The sequence below is a fragment of the Apodemus sylvaticus genome, chromosome 5, assembly GCF_947179515.1.
Source record: "Apodemus sylvaticus chromosome 5, mApoSyl1.1, whole genome shotgun sequence".
Taxonomy (NCBI): Eukaryota; Metazoa; Chordata; class Mammalia; order Rodentia; family Muridae; genus Apodemus; species Apodemus sylvaticus.
Genome location: NC_067476.1, coordinates 110,592,962 through 110,620,472, shown reverse-complemented (window position 1 = coordinate 110,620,472; position 27,511 = coordinate 110,592,962). Strand labels below are relative to the sequence as shown.

General features: G+C 37.7%; 3 protein-coding genes across 8 annotated transcripts in view; all 3 read left to right on the top strand.

The window, feature by feature from the left end:
• Positions 1-20,636, top strand: part of Bub1 (BUB1 mitotic checkpoint serine/threonine kinase) — a 31,373-nt gene extending 10,737 nt beyond the window's left edge. For all 3 annotated transcript variants that reach the window (XM_052183549.1, XM_052183548.1, XM_052183550.1), the window contains 17 exons: positions 1,474-1,625; positions 3,200-3,429; positions 4,484-4,542; positions 5,655-5,786; positions 5,876-5,986; positions 6,711-6,807; positions 7,605-7,686; positions 10,050-10,224; positions 12,385-12,472; positions 13,429-13,637; positions 15,185-15,325; positions 15,951-16,066; positions 16,365-16,526; positions 16,718-16,875; positions 17,002-17,170; positions 18,207-18,313; positions 20,322-20,636. In XM_052183549.1, the coding sequence (XP_052039509.1) occupies positions 1,474-1,625; positions 3,200-3,429; positions 4,484-4,542; positions 5,655-5,786; positions 5,876-5,986; positions 6,711-6,807; positions 7,605-7,686; positions 10,050-10,224; positions 12,385-12,472; positions 13,429-13,637; positions 15,185-15,325; positions 15,951-16,066; positions 16,365-16,526; positions 16,718-16,875; positions 17,002-17,170; positions 18,207-18,313; positions 20,322-20,517 (2,384 nt within the window). In that variant the 3' untranslated portion in view covers positions 20,518-20,636. The remainder of the gene's footprint in view (positions 1-1,473; positions 1,626-3,199; positions 3,430-4,483; positions 4,543-5,654; positions 5,787-5,875; positions 5,987-6,710; positions 6,808-7,604; positions 7,687-10,049; positions 10,225-12,384; positions 12,473-13,428; positions 13,638-15,184; positions 15,326-15,950; positions 16,067-16,364; positions 16,527-16,717; positions 16,876-17,001; positions 17,171-18,206; positions 18,314-20,321) is intronic.
• A 1,653-nt stretch (positions 20,637-22,289) lies between these two features.
• Mtln (mitoregulin) lies at positions 22,290-23,296 on the top strand. The gene is made up of 2 exons (XM_052183564.1): positions 22,290-22,721; positions 23,208-23,296. The coding sequence occupies exon 1, from the start codon at positions 22,363-22,365 to the stop codon at positions 22,531-22,533; it is 171 nt and encodes a 56-aa protein (XP_052039524.1). The 5' UTR covers positions 22,290-22,362; the 3' UTR covers positions 22,534-22,721; positions 23,208-23,296.
• Positions 23,297-25,959: 2,663 nt separating this feature from the next.
• Positions 25,960-27,511, top strand: part of Nphp1 (nephrocystin 1) — a 50,835-nt gene continuing 49,283 nt past the window's right edge. For all 4 annotated transcript variants that reach the window (XM_052183554.1, XM_052183553.1, XM_052183552.1 and 1 more), the window contains exon 1: positions 25,960-26,061. In XM_052183554.1, coding sequence (XP_052039514.1) covers positions 25,993-26,061 — 69 coding nt within the window. In that variant the 5' untranslated portion in view covers positions 25,960-25,992. The remainder of the gene's footprint in view (positions 26,062-27,511) is intronic.

The window sequence follows — 27,511 nt, the reverse complement described above, 5'->3', positions numbered from 1 at the left end:
CCTCATAATGAAATATGCATTTGCACTTGACTTTTACTATAATAGCATACACTCTAGAGAGAGGAAAACAAACCTTTGTTCCACTCAGTGTTTTATACCATCTAGGTTATTTGGACTAGATCTACTATGTGAGCCTTTTATTCATTACCGTTTTAAAAAGATTTTTAAAAGATGAGTGTGGGTCTTTGCATGTGAGTACAGTGCTCTCAGAAGAGGTGATTGTGAGCTGTCTGATATATGGGTGCTGGGAACCCAGCTTAACTTTATAAGAGCAGCAAGCTCTCTTAACTGCTGAGCCATCTCTCTAGCTCCTGTATTTATTACTTTTTATATTTAACCAGCTATAGAGAACCATCAATATTTGTTAAGGACCCATTTTGAATTGTCCATTGATAATGTCCTTTCATGTATCACAACCTGTAGTCTCTAGCCAAAAAAATTCTGACTGTTCAGAGTGTGCCTTTATGTGATATTTATAGGAAATAGACCTATCCAAAGTTTTACTTGAAATTCTGACCCTTAGTACACTTTATTTCCTAGAAAGGTGGCACTGGAAGGGTGGCTCAACAGTTAAAAGCTGGTAGTGCTTTTGCAAAGGGCCTGAGCTCAGTACCCAGCCATGTCAGGTGACGCATAACAAACACCCTGATATCACCCAACTCCAGGGAATCTAACACCTCTAGCCTCTATAGGCACTATCACACACATGTACATATATACGCAGACACCAATTTAAAAAATAAAAGCCACCCAGCATGACTACCTGAGTTCTATCCCTAGACCCACATGGTAGGAAGAGAACCAGCTTCTGAAAATTGTCCTCCAACCTCCACATGCATACCTTGGAACTTATGCCCTTTATTTGTGTATTTTTTTGAGAAGTGCCTAGAGTTACATTTTTAAAAATGTGAAATAAAGGATAATGGGGGGGGGGGTGAGAAGATAGCTCAGTCAGTAAAATGCTTGCCATACAATAATGAGGGTGTGAGTTTGATTCCTAGGAACCACATTAAAAGCAACAAGTGTGATGGCAGATAGTTGTGGTCACAGCACTCAGCTGGCAAGGGCAGCTTAGACTACTCAGCTCCATTCATGAGGTTCCCTGGCTTCCATATGCACATATGTGCATAGGCACATGAACACACATATAAACATATGTAAGATAAAATAATTAGAAAATAAAACAAATAGAAAATCATTTTCAAGTGATTTGCAGCACAGTATTTTATAAGAAATGTTTAGTATTAGACTTTGCTGTTGCTGAATATTATTGATTCTATGACAATTTTTTTTATAAACCTGTATTTAATAATAACTGGTGAGGATGGGTAAATATTAAAATTTTAAAATAATGTAAGTTTAAGCTCTGACATCTAATAAATATGGAAAACTTTGATTTAAAAATTGTCCTAAACTGCATGCAATTCTCTGATGAAATTTTGAGAGCAAACCATATCTTTTAATGTTTTAAAGTTAGTGAAGACAGAAATTATATGAAAAGGAAAGAAGCAAATGCTTTTGAAGAGCAATTATTAAAACAGAAAATGGATGAACTTCACAAGAAATTGCATCAAGTGGTGGAATTGTCTCACAAGGACCTACCTGCTTCCGAGAACAGGCCTGGCGTATGTCCATGTTCTTCACTGTGTCCATTATTCCCAAAACTATTGTTTTCTCTGCTTGTTTTTATAGTTATTCTAAGTTAGCTAGAAATCTTACTGAATTAATAATTTGATGTATAAAGTTGTGAAAATTTCGAATAAGCAAAGAAATATAGAGACTGAGTGGAAATATTTAGCTCAAGCTAATCTCCTCAGATATCCAAAGTACAAGAGACCCTGAGATCTGTGGTACTTCTTAATGGAGACTTGATCTGTGTTATGACTTCCCTTTCTCCATACTAATTTGCTAAGTGAGGAAATAGTGTAAGTCATTTAAATTACTGTTTTAGGGGATGGTTTGGCATTTTTGTATTGTTTTTTTAGACAGGTTGTTAATATGTAGTCCTTGCTGGACTGGAACTTGCTATGTCAACCAGATGTACCTGAACTTGACTTGAGATGCCCCTTTTTCTGCCTCTGAATAAAGGCATATGCCACCATACACAGCTTAAGTTAACTGTCTTACAATTTTTAAGAATGCTTCCATAATGTAAGGAATTATTAGCCTTTCTGTATTTTAAAGGTTTGTTTATCCTTCCTATTATGGACAATGTGTTTGTGGAAATTAATATAAGTATGTCCTGTTCATTAAATAGAAAATAGCTACTAAGAATATTAGCAGAGCACTGAGGAGAGTATTTGGTAACATTAATTTTAGTCTTTTCCTAAAATTTAGTAAAGAGAAATAAGATACTTTTTGTTTTGTTTTGTGATTCACTTTTCTTTTTTTAAAATTTAACATGAAATTTTTTCATTATGACATTGTCATACTTTGTTGATTCACCTTTCTTTCTCTGGCCCTCTTTTACCATGTATCCTTTTGTTCCTAGTAGCCTCCTTTCCACTTTGATATCACATGTATTGTTATTAACTCCTCAGGTTTTGTTTTATTAGACACAGTTTCACAGTGGCTTGGGCTGCCCTGGAACTTGCTAGGTAACTAGATCAGCATCAGCCTCACTGCAATCGTCCTGTGCCTTAGACACTTAGTTACTCCTTAAATACTGATCTTATAGGAGCCAATTTGTTTTTCAGTGGTTGAAAGTATAAGATACTGGACTGGTGAGATAGCTCTGCCAGTAAAGGTATTTGCTGTACCTGATGACTGGAAGTGTAATCCCAGCAATCCATGTGAAAAGGCAGATGAGATAGCACACATCTGTAATTCCAACCCTCAGACAGTGAGATGAGAGGCAGAACCATAGAAATTGCCTGGAAGCGTGTGAGCCAACTCGATTGTAATATGCGATGCAAAGAATTGAGACTTTGGCCCAACAAAGTAAGCGGGAACCAGTTCCTAAAAGGTGTCCTGGTTTATACATGTGCACACACAAATAATAATTTAAAAAATTAATATAAACTTTTGGTTTATATTTAATAAAAACAAGTGTCCATGTTTAGGAAGCTACAAGAAGCCATCATAGAGGCTAGTCTTTTTGTTGTTGTTGCTATCCTTTGAAAAGTTCTAAGGACTGATTAGTAATATTCAAGACTTCCTAATTTTGTTTTTGTTTATATCTTTTTGTTTTGCATGAAAGGTTAATCTAGTATGTATGGGACAAAATACATGCTCCCAACAGGAACTGAGGGGTCCAAGTCTTTCATCCATCATCAGTCAGCAGACCTCAGAGAACTCAGGAGAGAAACCACAGGAAGAGCCTTCTGTTCCTCTTATGGTAAATGCTGTTGACAGCACTTTGCTGATCCCAGCTGCCAACCTGCCATCTCTTCCTATTCTTGTAAGTGGCCAGTCATTGACAGAATCCAGGTAAGCTAAATGTCCTGGAAATGGTAGTGATGTGAATGTCATGTATCATTTCTTTTCATGATCTGCAATGTCATGTTGTATAAGAGAGGAATGGTGCTGGTTTTTTAAAAATTTGTATGTTGAAAAAACTTTTGGCTCCAAATCTTTCAGACTTAATTCCATGCTTTTACAGTATTTGTTTACTTTATACTTTTCTGTTGAATTAAAGACTTTCAGGAGTCTCTCTGTACCTTCAGAATATATATATAGCTCCAAACTGAAAGTACCTGGCTTTGACTGCATACCTGTAGGCATTATTATTGCACAGAAAGTTACTTGACATGTGTTTTGATGTTTCCTCTGTCTTCCTTTAGAAGCTTTTTGGGCTTCTATTCCCCAATTTAGAAGGATTTTTCAAGGCTTTAAAAATAATAATAACTAAATTTCTTATTTGTTTTACATTTATGTCTTTGGTTATTCATCTTTTAACTTGTGATTTGATAGGAATTTGTAAAACTATAAGTAATTTGCACCTGTTTAATATTTTACTATGGTTCCTTAAGAGAATTCTAACAGTATTAGACAGATGAGGTTGACTGCCCCAGTGTGTTTAAAAGCAAGCTGTTATATGAGTGGTTTGCTACCTTTCCTTGACATTTTAAAGTCTGGATTTCACTAATGGTTTCAGTTTCATCACAAGAAATGTATTAGTTCCACTAACACATACTGCCTGAAACTAGGTCTTAGGCCTTTAACCTGTACCATAAATGAAGTGTCTTTGAATTTGGGAAGCCATTTTGTCCTGCCACTTGGAAGGATGGTTGTTACTGTGCTAAAACTATAACCATTGGGTCACAGGAAAGCATTCAATGATTATATTTATTTGAACGAATTAGTATTCTCAAAGGCAGTAAATATTTCATTTACTTACACCATGGCCCTAAGCAGTTTTATCCTCATACTAACAGACTTAACATTGTTGGCAATATTTTACTATTTCATGAGAGTTAGTTTAAAATTCTAATATGTAAAGTGCTTTTATTCTTCAGTGTGTCTCAAGAGTTATCTCTTTCAGATATGTGAATCAAAGTATTCATGAATTCATGCCACAGAGAGGACCAGAAACAAAAGAAGGTAGTGTTTCATTATAATAACTTCATCCAACTTGTTTGGGAAGACTCTTTTAGTGTTGCTCAGTATCTATACTGTATTTATACTGTGGTATATGAAGAATGATTTTTAAAGCCTCAGACTATTTCAGACAAAATTAGAAAATTATTAGTCACATCTTCCTAGTTCAGAATCCTTTGGCATTTTTCTATTAAGCTTCTCAGTATATTAATCTGAAAAGTCATAATTACAAAGGTTTGTTAGTCTTACATTCTCTTTGGTAGTAATAGTGTAGTCATTTATCTAGAAGATAATTTTGTCCATTAAGTAATAAAGACGAAGTTGGTCATTTACTTCCTCTCCTCATATGGCTGGCATCTTTTCCACTAACAGTAGGAACAGGGCAATTTGAAATAGAGACTTACTGCACTAAGCCTCGGTTCATGCTCACTAGATGCAAAGCATAGTTTTAAGTAGTTAGAATGTTGTGGAGAAAAGGGTGAGAATTCCTATGGGAAAAGAGATAATACTATCAGGGTGGAGAGTTAATATTCAAAGAAAGTATCCAAAAAGGACTTACAGAGTAAGATTTAGGTAAAAGGGAGATGGGAACTACCCATACAGCAAACTTTGTGAATCTGTTTCAAGCAGAATGATAACAAGTGTAAATCTTTCAGGCAGCAATATAGTTAATAGTTAATGTTCCAAGCACAAAAGATACTTTCAGTGCTTTCAGATGAGCAGTGGGAGAGAGGGAGAAAGAGAAATAAAGTGTGAGCAAACCATTACTGAATAAAATGAAAAGCAACCTTAAGATTTATAACATAGGTGGAAAAGATTTACAGTATGACCAGAAACAGGTAATACTTGGTATATTACGAGCTAAGGATGCTATTCATGACAAAACTAACTTGGTGTAACCTTTTTTTTTCTATAAAAGGATAATTCTTGGTCTTACTTCGTGATGTTATTACAAAGATAAACATGAATATATGAAAGCCCAATCAATGATAATAAAAGTAGTGATCATTATTGACATTGATAAACTTTTAATTGTAATTACTGTAATCATGTACCTTCTAATGTGTTCTGATTGGCATATTGATAGTACATTTTGTCCCACTCCTTTGCTCTAGTGTGTGAAGCAAATAAAGTTGCCACCAACGTTAATGATTTTCATACAACTCCAAACACATCATTGGGAATGGTTCAAGGAACACCATGCAGAGTGCAGCCATCACCAACTGTCCACACCAAGGAAGCGTTAGGTAAAGTATTTTGTTTGCATGTATAGTGCTTCCTATAAATTAAAAACTGATTTGCAACCTGTTGATACATATTTCCTCTGTTCTTTAAGGTTTCATCATGGATATGTTTCAGGCTCCAACACTTCCTGACATTTCCGATGATAAAGATGAATGGCCATCTCTAGACCAAAATGAAGATGCATTTGAAGCCCAGTTTCAAAGTAATGATTTATTTAAAAGCTATTAAGTACACAGTATCTCAGGTAGTTGCAATGGGCATTATCAAGAAGTAAATAGGACCCTGCCTTGAATAGTGTGCCATGCAAGAGCAGGGAATGAATAAATTACATATATGACAGTTTGAAAAGGTTCAGTGTATGTGATAATTGGGTGGGTTTTTTGGTTAGGTTGGATTTTTTTGTTACTATTTAATAGTGAGTGCTAAAAGACAAAAGCATCATGGATAGGAATGATAGGGAAAGTAAGTTCTTAACATAAGACTTAAGTACCTTCTGGAAAAGATGTCTAGGTAGAATTTGGAACTCAGCATTGCTAGAAGCCAAAAAGATGAGTAGAATCTAGTTAGAATTGAGAAGGCTGGAAATGAAAACTCAGGGCTTAATTTTTTTTCTTAGAAGACATGAACAATGACAACAAAAACACAAGGGTTTTTTGTGCACTTTTATTGAATGTGCTCTGAATAGCATTATATGAGGATGGGCACTGCTCTGTATGGGACAGATCTCTACTGGGCCCTTAGTCCAAGACCCAATGACCATGAATCAATTCACCTTGCTGCAATTTACCTTATGTCATTATCTAGGACCTAGTATATATATATTTTAGAGATTTCAGAACTTTTTTTTATATGTAGATGAAGTTTAGCCCAAAGGATAATGCCTTTTTCATAACACAACAATGAGATGCTATTTTGTTTTTCTGCAGAAAATGCAGTATCTTCGGGGGATTGGGGAGTTAAAAAGATTATGACTTTGTCATCTGCTTTTCCTATTTTTGAAGATGGAAACAAAGAAAATTATGGGTAAAGAAAACATTTACTTTAAATAAACCTGGGGGAAATACATGTCACCAAAAATGCTATAAAATGCTGAAAGTTTTAAGGCAGTAAGGAGATAGGGTGGACTACTCAGCAGATGATCTGGGTTAAAGTTCCAGCGCTGCTACAAATAAGTCACTTAATCACACGGTGAGGAGCCAATGTGTTATGCATGAGTTCCAAGACAACAGATCCTCGCGGATAGCTGAAGCACAGCTGCAGAAGAAATGCAATCTAGTTATAAGCTGCTAGAGAACTGATGAGTTCTCTGGATTTGAAATTACATTAAATGTGGTTGACTGCCAGTATATTCATAAAGAGTAGGGCCAATAAAGTAAAACAGAAAGTTCTCTACAGAGAAAATGTTTTAAGGTAGAAGAAAGGACCAATCAGGAATCTTCACTGTTAAAATAAGTGAAATTATATGAATTACAGGTATCTTGGCATGCTGAGGTAGAATGGAAACAGCATGGCGAGGTTGTAGAAGTGATATCCATACCTAGAGCAGGCACTAGAAATAAGACTTAGAATGTTACCTGAATCCTGAGACATTTTACAGTCAAGGCCCTTGTTTTCATTTGCTTCTAAAACTTGAAACCCAGTGTACTAAAAACATTTTATTTTTACAGTTAATTTAATTTGGACACAGTTTGGCTCTCATTACTATGAAAATAAGGAGTCTCTAAAACCGTTAACTCAATAAGTAGAATAAATGACAGATTATTTTAACACTTTTAGCTTATTTAATTCATCTGTATGTTTTATGATTTGTCTTTCTTTAGCTTACCACAGCCTAAAAATAAGCCCTTGGGAGCTAAGACCTTTGGAGAACGATCTCTCAGCAAATATTCGTCAAAATCAAATGTAAGTAAATCTCTGTTTCATCAGTAAAATATGTCTTATAACCTGTTCTTCATTTTTACCAAATGATTATGCTCATCAAATGGCAAAAGGTGTATATAATTTCTGGAAAATCCAGTGTTGCATGAAAAATGTGTTTATCAACAGAATATCAATTGAATTCTATAATAAGTAGAGAAAATAAAAACAATTATGTAAGCTGGGTAGTGGTGGTGTATGCCTGTAATCCAGGCACTCTGGGAGGCAGAGGCAGGCAGATTTCTGAGTTCGAGGCCAGCCTGGTCTACAGAGTGAGTTCCAGGACAGCCAGAGCTATACAGAGAAACCCTGTTGCGGACAAAACCAAATCCAAAAAAAAACCAAAAAGCAATTATGTGATCCTTGCCCTTCAAGAGCCATTCCTTTAGCTAGGAGGTACCATCCAGGGGTATATATTTTTTCTTAGACATAAGAATTGAGACCTACAGTGGACTATTAGTAAGAAACCCAGAAAATTGAATTAATGAAAATGAACCCTCAGCATACCACAGCAGACAAGGTTCTCCTGTTCATTGGCTCACAGCATTCCTGTGTTAGCAACCATTGTACCTAGACTTTCATTGTGACCCAATGTGTTTCCCATGTGTATGTTTACAATTTCCTGAAACACTGGTTTGGAGTTTAGATTCAGTGCCACTACTTTAAAACTATATTTTGTTGAACTATTCTGCTACATGTTTTAACAAACAAAAGAGGTACATTTTCTATATATGCTGATGCTGAGCAGAAACTGTCATATTTATTACCATCCAGTTTTTCCTTCAATACTGGAAAAGATTGTAGAATTTATAAAAAGGTGTGATGTGTAGATTGTGTGTGTAGCATTTTAAGAACTTAGGGGATTTATCAAGTTTAGTTTTGACTAAACTTTAGTTCTCTTTCCCCATGGATTCTAAAACTTACCCTATAATTATGCTCTTAAATGTCTGATTTTATAGGCCACGTCAGTGATAACCCTACACCAGAATTTATGGATGTGATTATTTTGGCTTTATCTTTTTATATAGTGAGGTTGGGGGAAGGGGTAAGCACAAGAACCAAGGGGAACAAGTCAGTGGTCAGACCTGGAACAATTTGAAAGAATAAGTAATATAATATTGTATTATAACCCAAGAAATAAAATAAATATCCATCTTCATACAGTAGGAGGGGGGGCAGATTTCCCTTACATAAGCATTCTAAGGAATGTAGAAGGTCACCATTAGAACACTACGATAGTAACTGCTATAGGCAAGGTCTATGGATGACTACTGACATTATTGAGAAGAAGCGGTGCCTACAAAGCTCCGAAGCTTCTTACCAAAATTATCATTTACTATACTGATTTAACATTTCACCAAGAGGGCCAGAAAGATGGCTCAGCAGGTAAAGGCATTTGCTACCAAGCCTGAAGACAAGAGTTTGATCCCTGGGACCCACGTGGTAGATTGACTTCCAAAGTTGTCCTCTCACCTCCACTTGTGAGTCTTGGTACATGTGTGTACCAAGTGCACACACACAGAGATGAGTTAATGTATATTTTTCCACTGGTTCTTTTGATGAAACCCTGTGGAAGGTAGAGTTTACCTCCCTTTCAGTATGGGCAGGATATGGTGATTTACATCAGAAAAGACAGTGGGGAGAGGTAAAATAATTCAGTAAGGAAATCTTAGGATAATCTGACCAAGTAGTTGGGTTAACATCACCAGTAATAAGTTGTGTTTATAGCACATAGCCTCAAAGTTACTCCCTTATAGTCGTCTCTGGAATCTATAGATCCTGGTCTCAATTCAAAAGCATCAGTGGAATAAAGGGTAGGAAGTATCCACAGGTACCTATAGTCAGAAGCAGTTGAATAGACAGAGTCATGTGCAGTGTGCTGACCTATGTTGAAGGTTGGAAAGGAAATAGAAAAACTAAATAAGGATTCCAGGTATGAGTATCAGTTTTAAAAATAAGCCACATTTTGGATAAGATTACTGTTAAAGGGAACTAACAAAGAAGAACTCTTTACTGTCTTTGTAACTCTTTTCAGGTTTAGAGAATAATGTGAAAGATAAAAACATATCAGATTGTTATGCACCTGCATTTTAGTATGCTAAAAACAAGGCTTATATCTATTTTTCTTTAACTTTTTTTTTTAAATCTTAAAATGTTTGAAGTTTTGAGCTTGCTGTGTTGTTCAGGATGATTTTGAACTCCTAAGCTCAAGTGATCCTCTACCTCTGCACCCTCCTGAGTAGTTTGTAGGATAGAGCTATGTTAGCTGCTGGACTTAAAAGTGGTGATGTGTTAAATTTCGTCAACAAAGCGGACAATTGTTTATTTCAGTTTGTCTTCGGTTGTAGGAAATGCCTCACACTGATGAGTTTATGGATGATTCAACAGTATGTGGGATTCGCTACAACAAAACCCTAGCTCCCAGTCCTAAAAGTATAAGAGACTTTACATCTGCTGCCCAGCTTTCATCTACACCATTCCACAAATTTCCAGCAGATTCAGTACAGATTCCAGAAGATAAAGGTAAGTGTTCAACTATCTTCTGCAAAAATATACTGTTTGTTATTATAGTTTCTTTTTGAAAATTGTAAAGACACTTATGTGTATGTATATGTTTTTGCTGTTGTTTCTTAGTGGTTTTTGTTTGTTTGTTTGTTTGGTTGGTTGGTTGGTTTGGATTTTGGGTCCCCCCCACCCCCCAGACAGGGTTTCTCTGTGTAGCCCTGGCTGTCCTGGAACTCACTCTGTAGACCAGGCTGGCCTCAAACTCACAAATCCGCCTGCCTCTGCCTCCCAAATGCTGGGATTAAAGGTGTGCACCACCACCGCCGGGCTTCTTTCTTAGTTTTTGATGGTTTGTCTTCATAGTCTATATTTTTAAATTTTAATAAGTAGGTAGAAAGTGAAAAGACGTGTAGTCACTTGTAGACATATATTCAACAGGACTATGTTGTATTATGATAGCAAAGAAAAAACAACTACAAAAAGATTAAGTTATCTAACTATTACTAACAATGAATTTATATATTTCCTAATCTAATGAATATAATGAATAGCCAGTTTTATCCATGATATATCTTCAGATGTTACTTTAGAAATATAGACAAGTATACCATACAGAGAAAATCACATTTTAACATTTTTATCTAACTTGAAGTAAAGCATTATAAAACTACCTTTAGTCCTCATTTCAACCTCCAACCTAATGTAACCTTTCTGTAAAAGATAAACGTGTGGGCTGTCAAGACAGCTCAGCAGTTAAGATCACTGGCTGCTCAGACATCTAGGGTTTGGTTCCCAGCATCCACATGCCAGCTCCCAAAAGTTTGTAACTCCAGTTCCACTGGATCTAAAACAGCCTTTTCTGACCTCTGCAAGGACTGTACCCTGGGATGCACACCATACAAGTAAAACGCCCATGCACATAAAATAATTTTTTAAATGTTTTTTTAAAATCTACATTTGGTTTTAACTCTAATGCCACTGCTTCGAATATAGATATTGGGTACTAAACGGCATAAACTGTGAGATCTGGAGCATTATACCATTTTGATAGCTGTCCATTTACCAGCTAAATTATATTACTCTCAGAATTCTTTAAAAGTATAATTGTTTCCCAAAACCATAATGAATGTCAGTGAGATAGCTTATCAGGTAAAAATGCTTTGCTGCCAAGCTTGATGACCTGAAGACCCTCAAGATAAAATGAAAGAACTGAGTCCTGTAGTGTCCTCTGCCCTCCTTACATATGCAGTGACATATACTCACTTAAGCACACACACGTGCACACAAACATAATTTAAAATTTTTTTAAATCAATAATTAACTGCTGAAGAGTTTTTCGTCACTAGATAGAAGATGTTCTAATGGCATTGTGAGCCTAAAAACCTAAAAATTGGCTAAGGAGTAAGGATATTTTCTTAAGAGTACCAACCCAATATGTTTTATTTCTTTTTTAAATCTTAGACATCAGTTCAAAATTCCACCCATTTTTAAATACCATCACAAGTTTGCCACTCATAAAAACTTTGAAGTTTCGCAAATTAAGGAAAATTAATCTGTGAAGAGTTCTTCAAATGTCAAAAGTAGGATAGTGATTACCACCTTAGCCACTGTGATCCTATAAATAGAAACTAATGTTCTTGTACTAAATAACTATTAGTACTTATTTTAAGCAACCATCAGATAAAAACTAATCTAGTATAACAATTGGCTAAGGTTAGACTATACTTCTGCCCTTTCTGCTGTCAATAAAGAGTTTTGTATTTTAAGTTAGAAAGAACAGTGGTTTAAGTGCTGCCAATATCTAAATCTATGCAAATAAATTTGGTCTCTTCAGTTTGTTAAAAAAGACACACAAATCTCTATATAAATTCTTCTGGAAAGGTTGCAGCCTTTTATCCCCTCTTTGGGTCTTCATCAGGTAGGTGCTGCACAGGGTGCCAGTGACTTTCTTTAGTCTGGTCATCATGCCTGTAACCTGCTATTTATTCTTTGAGTATAAGAATAACTATTTTCATTATTAAGTATAATTATTTTCATAGCACTTTTCAGTATGGGACACTGCTTAGAAATTGTAGTGAAAATCAGTATAAAAAGGAATTTCAGCCTTTTTAACCATATCAAATGTTTGTATCTTCATGTGTATATAGTATGTCTGTCTGTAATTCTTTTATATTTCAGAAAATGTGGAAGCCACGCAGTATACACATATGGCATTGGATTCTTGTAAAGAAAACATAGTTGACCTCTCAAAAGACAGAAAGCTCGGGTATTGTGTTTGTCATTCTCCTCTTCCATTGTAGCTTTGCTCTTTAAGATATCATAAATACCTTATCTCAATTCAATGGTAGCTTTGAGTCAGAAGGTACTGTTTGTAAATGTAAACATAGTTTTGAACCTAAGCACTTGGTCTATTGAAACAGCTTGCTAACAGATCCCTGAGCTAATATTTTCTGAAATTCATTTCAGGGTTCAAACTGTAAGTTCTCTTATAATACCAAGACTCCAATATGTCAACTATTGCAAAACTGAGGAAATACAAATTGTGCTTTACACACCTATTTAATTGAGGAAAAACAGTGTCTTTTAATAGAAGATAGAATATTTAAGCCATTTTATGTGTTGGTCAAAGGTAAATTTCTATTGTATTGATTAGGCTGGTATATGTAACAGATACAAAAAGTAAACCATTTTTTGCTTTTTGTCATCCAGTCACAATATTTATGCTTTCTATGTACTTTATCCTTTTAATCCTTGAAACAACTTGAGTTATGACACATCTGTTAGATTTTATTTAGCATATAAGCAAAATCATAAATATAAAATATGTGAATGAGAATCCTCTCGTGTTGGTTTGTCTTAGTGTTATAAAAAGCCATTTAGAATGAAAAGTACTTACTCTTGATTATAGTAATGCTATTTAGATGTAACTTTGGGAAATGAACTCATTCCTTCCCACAGTTAATATTAAATAGCAAATATAATATCTTACCTGTTTACCTAAGATATTAAGTGGTTTTGATTATATTTCTGTTGATATCTATTTCTTAGTAGCCATGTATTTCTTTATACATATTTTTCAATGAACATTATTTGATCAACTCAACCTTTGAGTTAATTTTGAAATACTATTCTTACAATGAAAAGAAGCTATTTTATTTTCATCAGATCTAATGGGCTTCTAATCACATGAAGTTTTTGTTTTCTCTTTTTTTCCGCATCCAGTCCAATTCAAGAGAAGATTTCAGCATCTTTACCCTGTCCTAGTCAGCCTGCCACAAGTGGTTTGCTCACCCAGGAAGCAGTATTCAGCCTTGAGGCTTATAAATGCACAGGCACTGACAGTGCAATGGTGGAAGATCTATTAGATGCCGGCGCTGGGCTCCAAGCTGAACGGGTGCAGACTAGTTTACTCGGAAATGTCAATGCTCCATGTATGCATACTTGGTCAATCTTAGTTTTCCCATAAGAATGACAGCATTGAAAAGACATTCCATAAAACAACCAAGTGGGAACTTAAGTACACCGAATAGAAAATAAACTTATACAAACTTGTGACAGTATCACAAAATAATTCACTACTATAGATTTGAGATCCATCCAGGGAATCTGAAACCCTCAAGTAATCTCTCTAGGCACCAGACATGAATAAATCTTTTTAAAAAAAAAAAAAAAATTTTAAAAGAGTTCAAGGTTAAGAGTTTACTGTGAGTCAAATATATAATGTAATATTACTCTCTGCCCTGTATATAACAGAATAATCAGTCAAGACCAAATATTAAGAAATATATAATTAAGAGATATCATCCTTTGTCCCTTGTTATACAGAAAGCCTGCTTGAGAACAAACACTCTGACATAGACTAAGTTCTAAGGCTAGGTTCTAATTACCAGCTCCCCAGCCAACTTTATGCTTGTTTCTCTTTAAAGTGAGATCAGGTGGACAGATGACTCAGGGGTTAAGAGCACTGGCTGATCTTTCAGAGGACCCATGTTCAATCCCCAGCACCCACATGGTATCTCACAACTGTCTGTAGCCGCAAATCCAGGGGATCTGATGCCATATACATACATGTAGGCAAAACAACCAATACATTATTAAAGAATTAAATATGTTTTATAATGAAGGTTATACTAGTACCTACCTTAAGAGGCTTACCATGAGAACTAAGTGAGTTCATAAATCTCAGAGCTTTGTTCTGCATACACTAAGTAGTAACCATGTTGGAGAGTAGCCTTTTCAAACCACCACTAATAGAATGTTTTATAACACTGTTTTGGAGAAGAGGTTTTGTCTTCCTTTTGGGAATTGTTTCCCTATACACAGTATTATTTTTCATGTAAATTCTTCATAAGTAGTTTATTTTATGTGTATTAGTGGGAGAAACAATGAAAGAATATGTCTCAGCACACTAGAAGCAGTTAATGTTCATGTGTACCTTTAAGGTGTGCAGCTATACTTTTGTTTTTTGGGGGGTTTTTGGGTTTTTTTTTTTTTTTGGTTTTTTTTGTTTGTTTGTTTTGTTTTGTTTTGTTTTGTTTTTTGGATTTGGTTTTTTTGAGACAGCATTTCTCTGTATAGCCCTGGCTGTCCTGGAACTCACTCTGTAGACCAGGCTGACCTCGAACTCAGAACTCCGCCTGCCAAGTGCTGGGATTACAGGTGTGCACCACCACCACCCGGCTGCAGCTATACTTTTGAAAGGTGCAAATCCTTCAGGTCCGGATGAGTCAAAAAGCAGCTAGCTGATTCCCTTTGTCACAACTGAACAACCTAAATTTGTAGACCTCAAGTGTCAGAAATGACAGAACTACTGATTTTAGCTTCTTTTCGTAATTGAATCAATGCTCTACATAGATTAAGAGTTTGAAAGCATATTTAATGAATACATGCACTTATTTAAGATTTCTGTTAAAATATTTGAATGCTAAATTTATGTTTTGTTTTGGGTTTTTTTTGTTTGTTTGTTTTCCTATTTAAGACTTTATTGAGAACCCATGGGATGATGAATTGATTCTTCAACTTCTATCTGAGATTTCTCCGCCAGTTACTTCCTATTCAAATACTTTTGAGTGGCAGAGTAAACTTCCTGCCATTAAGACCAAGACAGAATTGCAGTTGGGTAAGAATTATATGGGTAGTAGAATTTCAAAATCTTGTTTGTAAGAAACTGTTAGTAACTCTGAGATTCTCCTGCCCTTTCCACCTTCAAGAAAGTTAATATCTGTCATATTGAGAATTTTTGTAAAGCAATAATACTGGAATTGTGATTGCTTTTGGGACATTAATTTGGCAATAATTTATCAAAGTTAAAAATACATGTACTCCTGAATAGAGATGTTCAGAGGTTGAAAGCACTTTCAGGAGACCTCAGTTTGGTTTACAGTACACATGTTGGGCAGCTTACAACCCCCTAAGTCAAAAACTTCAAAAATACAAAATTGACCTAACCATTCTAAACTATTACAGATATTTATGCACTTATGTGTTGCCTTTTTTATTCTCCTATAAAATATGCACATTTCCCAAAAAGCTTTACAGATTTCTATGTGTTCTTCCTGGTACCTCAGCAATTATACAGAGGAGTTACTGGAAGGAGGTAATGGAAGGAAGGGCCAGGGCCCAAGGCCACACACCTCAGTGTCCTGAGGCATCAGGGCTGCTTTCACCCCTTTTAGAATTTGTTAAGGAAGTTCTTTTTGATAGTCCTTATGGCTTTTTGTCAGTTTTTTGTATCATTTTCCAAGGTTCTTTGCTGGTCTATGTGAATCACCTTCTTGGAGAAGGAGCCTTTGCTCAAGTCTTTGAAGCTTTTCATGAAGATGTGAAAGATACCAAAAGCAAACAGAAATGTATTTTGAAGGTAAATGATATGAATAACTTCTTGTATAAGTGAATTTTTGGAAGTTGTTAGCCTCCCTGCTGACTCTGCTTTAAATACTGATGTCAGTGAGACCCTAATCAACAGTTAAACACAACTATCCTACGAAGACTAAAAAATATCTTACCACTAAGATTATCCTGCAAGCTTTATACTGCTGACCATTGCTTAGCTTATCCTCATTTTTTTGTTCATGTCCTTACTGGGAGGAGTTGCTTTGCTATTCTTTTATAGAATATGGGTAAGGATATGTGTATCATATACCTGATTTGATTTGCAGGTGCAGAAACCTGCCAACTCCTGGGAATTCTACATTGGGATGCAGCTGATGGAAAGACTAAAGCCAGAAGTACAGCACATGTTCATCAAGTTTTATTCTGCTCATTTATTCCAGAACGGCAGCATATTAGTAGGGGAGCTCTATAGCTGTGGGACGTTACTAGTAAGTATCTAATTTTCATACTGTGAACATGAAACATAGGTGCATTTTTGGTTTTTACCTATACTATTTTTCACAGTTGGAACTTTTGTTGAAATGGGGGAGGGGGGGCGCCGTAAAGGCTTTGACTTGAAATTTCATTGATAGTCTACAACCAACTTAGGATGTTTTTTTCTTATTTGCCTTATTTCTAGAATGTCATTAACCTCTATAAAAATACCCCTGAAAAAGTGATGCCCCAGGCTCTCGTCATCACTTTCGCTGTCACAATGCTTTACATGGTTGAACAAGTCCACAGCTGTGAAATCATTCATGGAGACATTAAGCCAGATAACTTCATACTAGGACACAGGTAAGTATGACACTTCAATGGAGTTCTTCCCTCATATTTCACTTTGTCCACCCTATAGGAATTGTTTTGTTATCCTTTTGTTAATTTGTGCTCATAGATCCTGGTCCTTGTTTGTATTTAATTTAGATTTTTGGAACAGAATGATGACGACTTAGCAGCCGGCTTGGCATTGATTGACCTGGGTCAGAGTATAGATATGAAACTTTTCCGTAAAGGAACTGTATTTACAGGAAAGTGTGAAACATCTGGTTTTCAGTGTCCAGAGATGCTCAGTAACAAGCCATGGACCTACCAGGTATGGAAGGAAAGCAAGAGGTTTTGTTTCATTTTGTTAATGTTTTTTTTGAGACAAGATTAATCTGGGTAACCATGGCTACCTAGAACTTACTCTGTAGACTATGCTGGCCTTGAACTCAGATCGCCTGGCCTCTGCCTCCCAAATGCTGGGATTAAAGCCATGTGCCACCACCACCTGGCAGCAAAGCAAGATATTTGAAAACATTTCCTTTATTATACTTACCAGACATACAAAATGAGTTTAAAGCACCAGGTAGTTTGAACTAGTCTCTTAGTCACTGAAGTTTCTTTCAGTAAAATGTAAGTAGAATGTAAGTCTATAAGAAGAAGAAATTCTACTTCTGAATAGTCTTCCTTATTAGTTCAGATTCTGTCAACAGAGCAGGAAAACATACATTCTATGGGAAAGTTTCATAATTTCAACAAAGTAGAATATCAGCTGGCAAGCAAAGAAGATACTACTGGTTAGGATAAATATGTTTTGAGCCTGAGTTAATAAAACAGCTTCTAGATAGAGAGCTGTGACTTCTAGAAGCCCATAATGAAGGGAGCACAAGTGAGGGCCTTATTTCTGGTAGGTTATTAACAGTAAGGCTTCAGGTAGATGAATGCATGGAGAATGGATAGTTTGCTGTCCTATAGATTTGGACCAGGCTAGAATGTTCTATTATGAACATATCTCACAGAGACACTGGTGTGCAGTTATACAATATCCACCAGAGTTCCAAGGGATAGGATTGGAAGAACTGCCAAGCTGTATTTGTGTTTGCAGGAAGTGATAGAACAGAGGACTTGTAGAAGATATTATTTAAATGATGGTAGAGCTTCCCAAAGGGTTACCTCAGAGGCAGTAGTGTTTGTGTTCATAGAAGTTTCAATGAGAGCTTGGACAGGCATTCAGTGAAGCAAATCATTGGCTTTTGGACTTCTGTAAACCCAAAATACTGTGGTTATTTAGCTTCTAAGTTAGAGACATATTTTAATATGCTCACAGGTAAGTTACTGTTTATATTGCATATATGTTTTCTTCATAGGTTGATTACTATGGAGTTGCTGCAACAATATACTGTATGCTTTTTGGCACTTACATGAAAGTAAAAAATGAAGCAGGAGTCTGGAAACCTGAAGGTCATTTTAAAAGGTAGGTTATTGGAATTGGTGCTACAGTGAAAAAACAATAACAGTAAAATACTATATTTTATCTAGCCAGAAAATGAGTCTGGATTAGTATGGTGACAGAGCATAATCCTGACATTAGGCACTGAACAAATCTAGCATTCAGTGTGCCTTGTGAAACACTGCAGGTAGCATCCTGGTTTTGACTGTTTCTTTTTAAGTGAAGTCAATATCGGTGAGATTTGCAGTTTTGTTTTATTCTTGCATACGTAAATGAGAATAATAATGATCCTGCTTTTCAAATTTTATAAGCAAAAGAAATAACACAGGTGAAGCTGTTTTGTTAATTATAAGGAGGAAGTAACTTCTATTAAACTCCTGCTATATGTAACTATGATGTAAAATGCTTGAAAGTTAATGATTTGTTTTGGAGCTTGTTGTGTCAGTATTGTTTCCAGAAGAGTAACACTCTGTAGACATAATACTATCAATTTGATAGTATTATCAAATAGTGATAGTGATATCAAGTTGATGCTAATTGTTCTATGTATGCATGTCTCTACATATCATTAACATTTTTGAAATATTAAAAACATACATAGATAAAAATCACTCTTGTATAGCCTAATGGAATTTTACATGTTTATTTTTTTCTTGAGAAATTTGATGGAGATTTCCTTAATTCTCCCTACCCACTTCCAAAGTAGAAAAGGGTAAGAGCTGGCAGAAACTTGATAAACATCATGGACAGTAGGTTCAACCCCAAAAGAAAACTTACAACAGATATTTTTATTGTTTAGAGCCATCAGATTCAGTGAGCACTTTATTTCACTTTATCTCGCCGATGCTTCTCTTGCTCATTATCAAAGGACCAGAGGGTTCAGAAGACTTCTATCTATTGCCAGTAGCATAGCCCAATCTTCTTTGCAGTTTCCATTTAGAGTGACATTTTAATATGTTTTGCATTCTCTATGGGGCCTTCTCTTCTCTCCATATTTTGGAGAGTCCCCCCCCCCTTCAGTTAATTTAATCACTATCATTAGCTAGGCCCTGGGACTGGAGAGGTGCCTCAGTGATTTAGAGCACTAACTTCTCTTCCAGAGGTCCTGAATTCAATTTCCAACAACCACATGGTGGCTCACAACTATCTGTAATGGGATCAGTGCCCTTTTCTGATGTGCATAAAAAAAAAACAACAGTGTACTCACATACATTAAGTAAATGAATAAATCTTGCCAGGCAGTGGTGGCGCCCGCCTTCAATTTCAGCACTAGGGAGGCAGAGGCAGGCGGATTTCTGAGTTCAAGGCCAGTCTGGTCTATAGAGTGAGTTCCAGGACAGTTAGGGCTATACAGAGAAACCCTGCCTCAGAAAATCAAAAAGAAAAATATATGTATATATATTTATGTTTTTTTCTTTTTTGGGGGGGGGGGAGATTGGGTTTCTCTGTGTAGCCCTGGCTGTCATGGAACTCACACTTCCAGAATGGCCTCAAACTCAGAATTCCACCTGCCTCTGCCTCCCAAGTGCTGGAATTAAAGGCGTGTGCCACCACTGCCCGGCTAAGTAAATCTTAAATAAACAAGTAAATCATTTCAAAAAAAAAAATTTTTTTTTAAGTAGTTAGGACCCTTAAGTGTGACTCTGCCTTAAATAGTTTAGGCTGTCTGTCCAGTCTTGTCACATATGTATGTAGTTGAGCTGCTTAAAAAACAAATCACTAGATTATCAGATTCTAGAAATGTGGTATACACAGGAATCCAAAAGAAGATAGATTATTCTTTAAAAAATAATTTCTCTACCAAAGAACTATTGCAAAAAGGCTATTTTAAATCATTTGTATAGCAAGGTATTTAGACCTGTGGTTAGAATTTTAATTCCTCCTATTTGTGCTGGATTCTTGATTTGCTAAGATAAGAGGTAGTGAGAATTGTTCTTTTAACATTCCCATACCTGTCCAAGGTAGATGCAGGAACTGGTTGCTATGAATGTTGAGGTTGCATTTTATCCATTGTAATATTTTGTCTCTTCAGGCTTCCTCATTTGGATATGTGGAATGAATTTTTTCACATCATGTTGAATATACCGGATTGTCATAATCTTCCATCTTTGGATTTTTTGAGACAAAAGATGAAGAAATTGCTTGAACAACAGTATTCCAACAAGATTAAGACCTTGCGTAATAGGCTAATTGTGATGCTTTCAGAATATAAGCGTTCAAGAAAATAAAATATGAATATGGATCTTCTCCAAAACACACTTTGTAAATTTAAACTCTCACTTTGAATCCTACTTTTTCATACTTATTATTTATGTATGTTAAAAAAATAAAGCCCATATGATACATCCATGTGACTTAGTTATTATAAATATTCTAAAAAACAAAGTAAGGAGACCCACATAAGCAGGCTGCTTTGTTAGGTTGCTCTTGGTATACAAGTCTTCATGGGAATGATTCAAATTTAGATACTTTCTAGAAGTCACTCCCCTGACCCTGACCCCAAGACAGAGTTTCTCAGTATACCAAAGCCCTGGCCTGGCTATCCTGGACTTGATTTGTAGACCATCCTGGCCTTGAGCTCACAGAGAACCGCCTGCCTCTGCCTCCTGATTGCTGGGATTACAGAGGTGCACCACCAGACCCTGATAGAAATCACCTTTCTAAACACCTATTTAAGTCAAAAGTAAGCCAAAAGAAGTTACAAAAAGATTATGTTTAATTAGCATATGTAGGACCAGGTTTCCTTATGGCATTTTAAGAAAAAAAATCGTTTTTGTTGATTTTTCTTCCCCATCCTTCTGATCTCCTTTGATCTCTTTCACATAGTTTACTTTACACTGTCTTATCTGTCCATGCCCCTTCTTCCTTTCTCTACATCTTTCTCCCTTAAGGCCTTTTTGATTCATAATCCACACTTACTGTCTGTCCCATTATATGATATAAACATTATGTTAGGGTCTGCATATGACAGAAACTTTTGTCTTTCTGAGTTATTTATACTTTCTAACTCCATCTATTTTCATACAAATTTCATGGTATACATCTGAATAAATGATGGTGTATGATACCACATTGTCATATATCCATCAGTTGATTGATAAACATCTCAGCTAATTCCATTTCCTTGCTGTTTTGAAAAGAGGAACATTTGGCATGGATGTGCAGGTTTCTCTTGTAGAAGGTGGAAGAATTCTTTGTGTGCCCAAAAGTGGCAAGGCTAGGTCATGAACAGTTCTGGTTTTCTGTTTGTTTGTTTTTTGGGTTTTTTTGTTTTGTTTTGTTTTTTGAGACCACCATACTGATTTCCATAATCACCATACTAGGTTGCATTTCAACCAACAATGAATAAAGAATTCCTCTTTACTCACATACTTTTTTTTTTTTTTTTTTTTTTTTTTTTTGTCTCTTGTTAGAGATAGATGTTCTAACAAGGGTGAGAAAAAGGTTGGGTTGGCATTTCTTTCATGGCTAAGTATATTGAATGCTCTCTGTTTTTGTTTTTATTTGGTCTTGGTTTGGTTTGGGTTCCCAACCTCTACCCCCCACCCCCGCCCCGAATGCTCTCTTTTAAGTACTTAAAGGTCATTGGTCTGACAACATTCACTTTATTCCATTTATTGATTAGCAGATGAGAGCTGTGGTTATTGCATTGACACTAGTAACTTGGATGGTTATTTATTGAAATAAAACACCCCGTATACTGGGATAAGAGAAAGTGTATTATTAAAGGCAATTTCATCTAAATTTGTTCATTTTAAGTGTTATTAAATGTTTTCTATTTGTTTGTTTTAAAATCGAGTCACCAGAAAGCTTAGATAAGAAAAACGAATAGTAAATGACACTTCAGGTTGAATATCTGACTAATGTCAAACAAGAAATGTAGAAGAAATGCGGAGCCTATTCAGAAACCAAGACTAACATTACAGTGAGATCACTGACCTAAGATAAGGCAAGCACTGGGTCCTTTCCTGTATTTTTCTCGCGCAGACTCAGAGCGGGCCTCAAGGGAGCGCTATGGCATTTGATCCTCGCGCCATTCCGTAGCTCACTCTACTAAGTGCTGAGTGTTTGCAATGGCGGACGTGTCAGAGAGAACGCTGCAGGTTTCCGTGCTAGTGGCTTTCGCCTCTGGAGTGGTCCTGGGCTGGCAAGCGAATCGGCTGCGGAGGCGTTACCTGGACTGGAGGAAGCGGAGACTGCAGGACAAGCTGGCGACGACTCAGAAAAAGCTGGACCTAGCCTGAGCACGCGCTGCGGCCCGAGCCCGCCGGGTTCTCACTCCCCAAACCCAACGCAGCCCGGTCGCGGGAGCAGCGCGACCACTACCCAACCCATGAGTCCTGGGTCTTTCTTGCACGGCTTGCAAGAACGTGGCTTGCTTCCAAACCTCAGAAAGAGAATAGTTTTGTGTTCTCTGACAACTTACTCTCAGGTATTAACAGCTCAGTTTGTGAGGGTATTTGTTTTGTTTTTTTGTTTGTTTGTTTGTTTGTTTGGATTTGGTTTTTTGGAGACAGGGTTTCTCTATATAGCCATGGCCGTCCTGGAGCTCACTCTATAGACCAGGCTGGCCTCGAACTCAGAAATCCGCCTGCCTCTGTCTCCCAGTGTGCTGGGATTACAGGTGTGCGCCACCTGCTGAGGGTATTTAATGGGAGTGTTTTACCACGTGCAATGCAGTTGCACCTTAACATTTAACTTCGAAATGGAGGAGAGGGCATTTCAAGCTCAAGCCCCCGCATTCAGAGGTCCACAGTGGCTTTTTAGCGTGGATGTCAGAAGCTTTGCACTTCATCATAGTTATTCTTAGGGCTATAGTTTTCTCTTACTTAGTTCATGGTTTGCCATCACAGTACAGAAATTTGAAGTTAAAAATAGTGTGTTGCTGATTTTTTTTTCCTTTTCTGTTTTTCAACAGCTTGTTGAAGATGGATATAAAGTACTGGAAAGAAATCATTTCTTGCACCTTATGAATCTATTTTTAAAATAAAAAAAAATTTAAACATCTTTGAATCTTTTTCCTCCTCACAAAGGAAAACAGTGTTTTGCCTACCATTCAGTTTGCTGCAGTAAGAGATTTGGAGCCTGAAAGCAAGACTTTTCTGATGGAGTCTCACAGCCTTGGTACAGCATGGAGGCAGATCTGATCAGGGGACAACTAAGAGTCATTTTCCTAGACATATTCAGAAAAGCTAGGAGCTGTGTCAAAAGCCTGAATTAAGCATTACAAATGCAATATATTTGCACTTTGAAGAAGGTAGAGAGAAAAAAAAACTTTAAAAAAAGTGATATAATGGATTATACGTGTGAGAGAGAAAGCATTGAGTGAGCGTAAAGAGATAAATGCCAGTCAGATCAAGTGACCGGAAGCCTGGGTTTGTTTCTAAGATGCATTTCTGACACATTGTCCACATTTGTAAGAAAATCAGTTTGTTCTTCAGGGAAACACCGTGGCCCATTTTCCTAAGATTATTGAGTCTTATTTGTGAATTTGATCTCATTCTAAGAATCCAGCAAGGGCTCAAATGCCAGTTTTTAGAGTGCCATCCTGTCTAGGCTTTAGTTGGCTGAAGCTTTCCAGACAGCCTCCCTCACTGAGAACTAGTTGAAGATCATTGAGGTAGACTAGGGTTCTTACCTGCCTGTGGGTAGTGGTGATGGGCAGTTGTGTGAGGACCAGAGGTCAGAGTCAGGTGCCTTCCTAGACGGTTCTCCACCTTTTCTTTTTCTCATGTATGTGTAGTGTGTGTACTGAATGTATGTCCACACGTGTATGAATGCATGTGTATATGTAGGTGTAGATCGGAAGTTTGTCCTAGGGACTGCTACTTCCACTGTGGGTTCTGGGAATCCAAACTCTTGGTCCTTGGCACTAGTGTTATAGATTGCCATGTCCCACCCCGGGTTTTTACATGGGTGCTGGGTGTTTGAAGCCAGATCTTCATGCATGTGTAGTAGGCATATTCATGTAGTCAACATCACTTACTGAGGCTTAGTTGGAGTAGGTTTCTTGAAGTACATTTTGTCCTAAACTGAAAAATTGGGGTTAAGTTGACTTGTGACTGGACTAGCTCCACTTGTAGGCCTGTTCCTCAAAGACCTGGTATTTGTGCTGTTTGTTTGTTTGTTTGTTTGTTTGTTTTATGATTTGTTTTTTATTTTATAAGTGTTTCGCCTGCATGCATGTCTATGTACCACGTGGGTGCCTGTCTGGTACCTGCAGAGGCCAGAGAAAGCTGTCACATCCCCTGGACCTGGGTCCCGAGCAAGAGCAGTCAATACTCTTAACCACGGAGCCATGTCAGCAGCCCCCTTCTCATTGCTTAAGTGCAGCAAAGTTCATCCTTTTCTAAGTCACTGCTGGGCATCCCTCTCCAAACATGTTGGTGCCCTATGCCATCTAATCTTGCTTTCTACTACTACCACTACCTTTTTCTATTTCCCTCAACATCAATGGTGTCACATTTCTTTTCCTTCTACCCTCCTTCTTAAATATATGAAGTTCCCTCTGATAACTTATTTCTCCACCGATGAAATGAGCCCATTCAAGCCAGAGCGAGTTCAATGACCCTAAGGACTGAGACCAGGGGAAATCTCCATGGGAAGAGAGAAGTGACAGAGGAGGAAGGGAAAGGAAAGAAAGGTTTCCAGCAGAGAGGAGAGGGGAGGGAGGGAGGGAGAGAGACCAAAACTTTACTTGGGGAAGAGCCTTGGGAAAGGCAAGCCCAGGTAGGTGCTGGGTTGGAAAGTTTAAAGTTAGGGTCAGGCTAAGTCAGATAAGGGCTGAGGGATGCTGGGAGAATCTGGAGACCAGGTGTGCTTTGATTTGTAAATTAGGCACCGCTCCTCAGTCCCTTATCCGAAACCAAACACACTCCTCCCCCACACCAGAAAAGTATTCCATGGTCATGGTACTTTGCCCATAAATTGGGAGTCAGGAGTCACAATAATAAATACCTTGGCAATAACATACCGGATATGCCCTATCCAGTAGTGAGCTTGGGCCATTATCATTCTAAAATCCAAGATTGCTGTTTGAGTTTGGGAATTGGATTCAGAGGGTTGCGTCTCAAGGGAAATGCTCCCACATTCCTGAGAATGAACAAAAATTGGGGCTCTTGAGAAATCTCTTTGCTCACAGGCTTGTCCCACATGGTAGAATCAGCACCCCCATAGAACTGATGGACCACATGAAAATTTTCGACACTTCAGCACTACCCCAAATGGCAAAATTTTAAAACAGTCTCTGGGCAAAGTGTGATAGCACATACGTTTAATCCCAGTACTAGGGAGGCAGAGAGGCCCGCGGATTTCTGTGAATTCAGGGTTACACAATGAGGCAAACAATAAAACCACCTTCAGAGTGAAAGTGCAGCAAAACCGAGTTCCACAAATGCCATGGGAAAGCTCTCATAGCTAAGTAGGTTTTCCATGCTAGACCCAGCTTCAGAAAGCTGTGTAGAACAGAGCACCGCACGGTGTGAGGTCGTAATAGTATGAGACGTGTAGTCAGGGACTCCCGGGGAACCTCTACTGTCCCTATAAATCCAAAGGAGATCTCACCCCATCCCCCAAGCCTAAACTGACAGTTTAGCGCAATCCACGGCACGGGGTGGTGGCGCCCGCTGATAGCGTCATCTTGCTGAGCCCTCGCTTTGGTTTCCCTGGCAACCGGCGCGGTCCCGCCGGCGGCGGCTAGGCCGATGCTCGCCCGGCGGCCGCGGGACCCGCTGCAGGCGCTGAGGCGCCGCGGGCAGGAGCTGAAGCTGCAGGTAGGTCCGGGGGAGAGGGCCCCACACCCCAGCCCCTCACCAGGAGCCAAGCGACCGGGTTCTAAGCTGGGCGCCCGCCATAAATAAAACCTCCAGAAAGCCTTGTGGGTCAACTAAGAACACAGTCTAACGACTCACCAGCCCTCAACACCCCTCATCCCTCCCGCCCGTGTCTAAATTAGCCAGACCCACCCAAGCCCCGCGTCCCTCTCCTCTGAAATTCATCACTTTCTCAAAGTGTAACAGGTGTCAACGTATAGTCTTAAGAAACTAACCAAAGACAGAAGATTAGTAATTTAAGAAAAGTCAATTTCAAAGATGATCAATTACAAAAGAGGTAAGATCACAAAGATTGTAAGTCATAACACGCAATGCATGGAAGACGTGATGAAACAGGCGATATATAAGCTATAGTGTATGAGCTACAGCATTTCTGGACTGCAGTTTGACAAAATAGAGCAAACATTGAACCTCCTAGACTTGTTGGTTACATTTCCAGGAATCTATCACTTGTAATAATTTTAAATTTGGGCAGAGATGCTTATAATAAAAGAAACTGTCCGGGCAGTGGTGGCACATGCCTGTAATCCCAGCACTTGGGAGGCAGAGGCAGGTGGATTTCTGAGTTTGAGGCCAGTCTGGTCTACAGAGTGAGCTCCAGGACAGTCAGGGATATACAGTGAAACCCTGTCTCGAAAAAACAAAAATAAATAAATAAATAAATAAAAAAGAAACTGGGTATGAATAAATGATCAGTTAGGGGGTGGATAAGCTAATCCATAAATGTATTATTGTTACATAAGGCTCCTCAGTTCTTGTCTTGAGGAATAAGATTTAATGGCGGAATACAAGACTTAAAACAGAAGTTTGTATAGCAGAAACAAAGCATATGCTCTAGAGAGACTGGCATGGACTTCAGGAGCTGGAGAGCAGCCTGGGAGTACTCCCATTGTAAATTTTAAACAAGTTTTAATCGCTATTGACAACATGAGTGGTGTATCCCTCTGAATAGGATCTTGAAATGCCCATGTATGGGGACAGCAGATGTCAGAGTCACAACGTAAGCAATAGACTGAAGTGGAGTCTTCTGAGGATGCAGCCCCTTTATACAACTGAGTGTTCTGGCCTCCTTGGTTCTGTTACAACAGGAGCAATCTAACTAGTTTTAAGAGTGTTTAACCACAAGAGACTGCCAGGAGACACGTATAACAAGACAGGGCTGTGGTTGTCCTTGGTGAGGCCATTTGCAATTCCTTATATACTCAGTATCATCTGATGGAATCTGATAGTACTATGAGGAGATTTTTTTTTCTACAGCGTTTGGTGTTAGCTTTTGATAAATATTTGTGATAAGACATCAAGTTAGAAAGGGAGTGTAAGGAGCTAAAGAGATGGCTCCATGGTTGGAAGCACTGGCATCTCTTCCAGAGGTCACTAGTACAGCCCCAGC

Coding starts and splice junctions, on each gene's coding strand:
- Mtln (XM_052183564.1), top strand. CDS start 22,363: ATGGCGGACGTGTCAGAGAGAACGCTGCAGGTTTCCGTGCTAGTGGCT.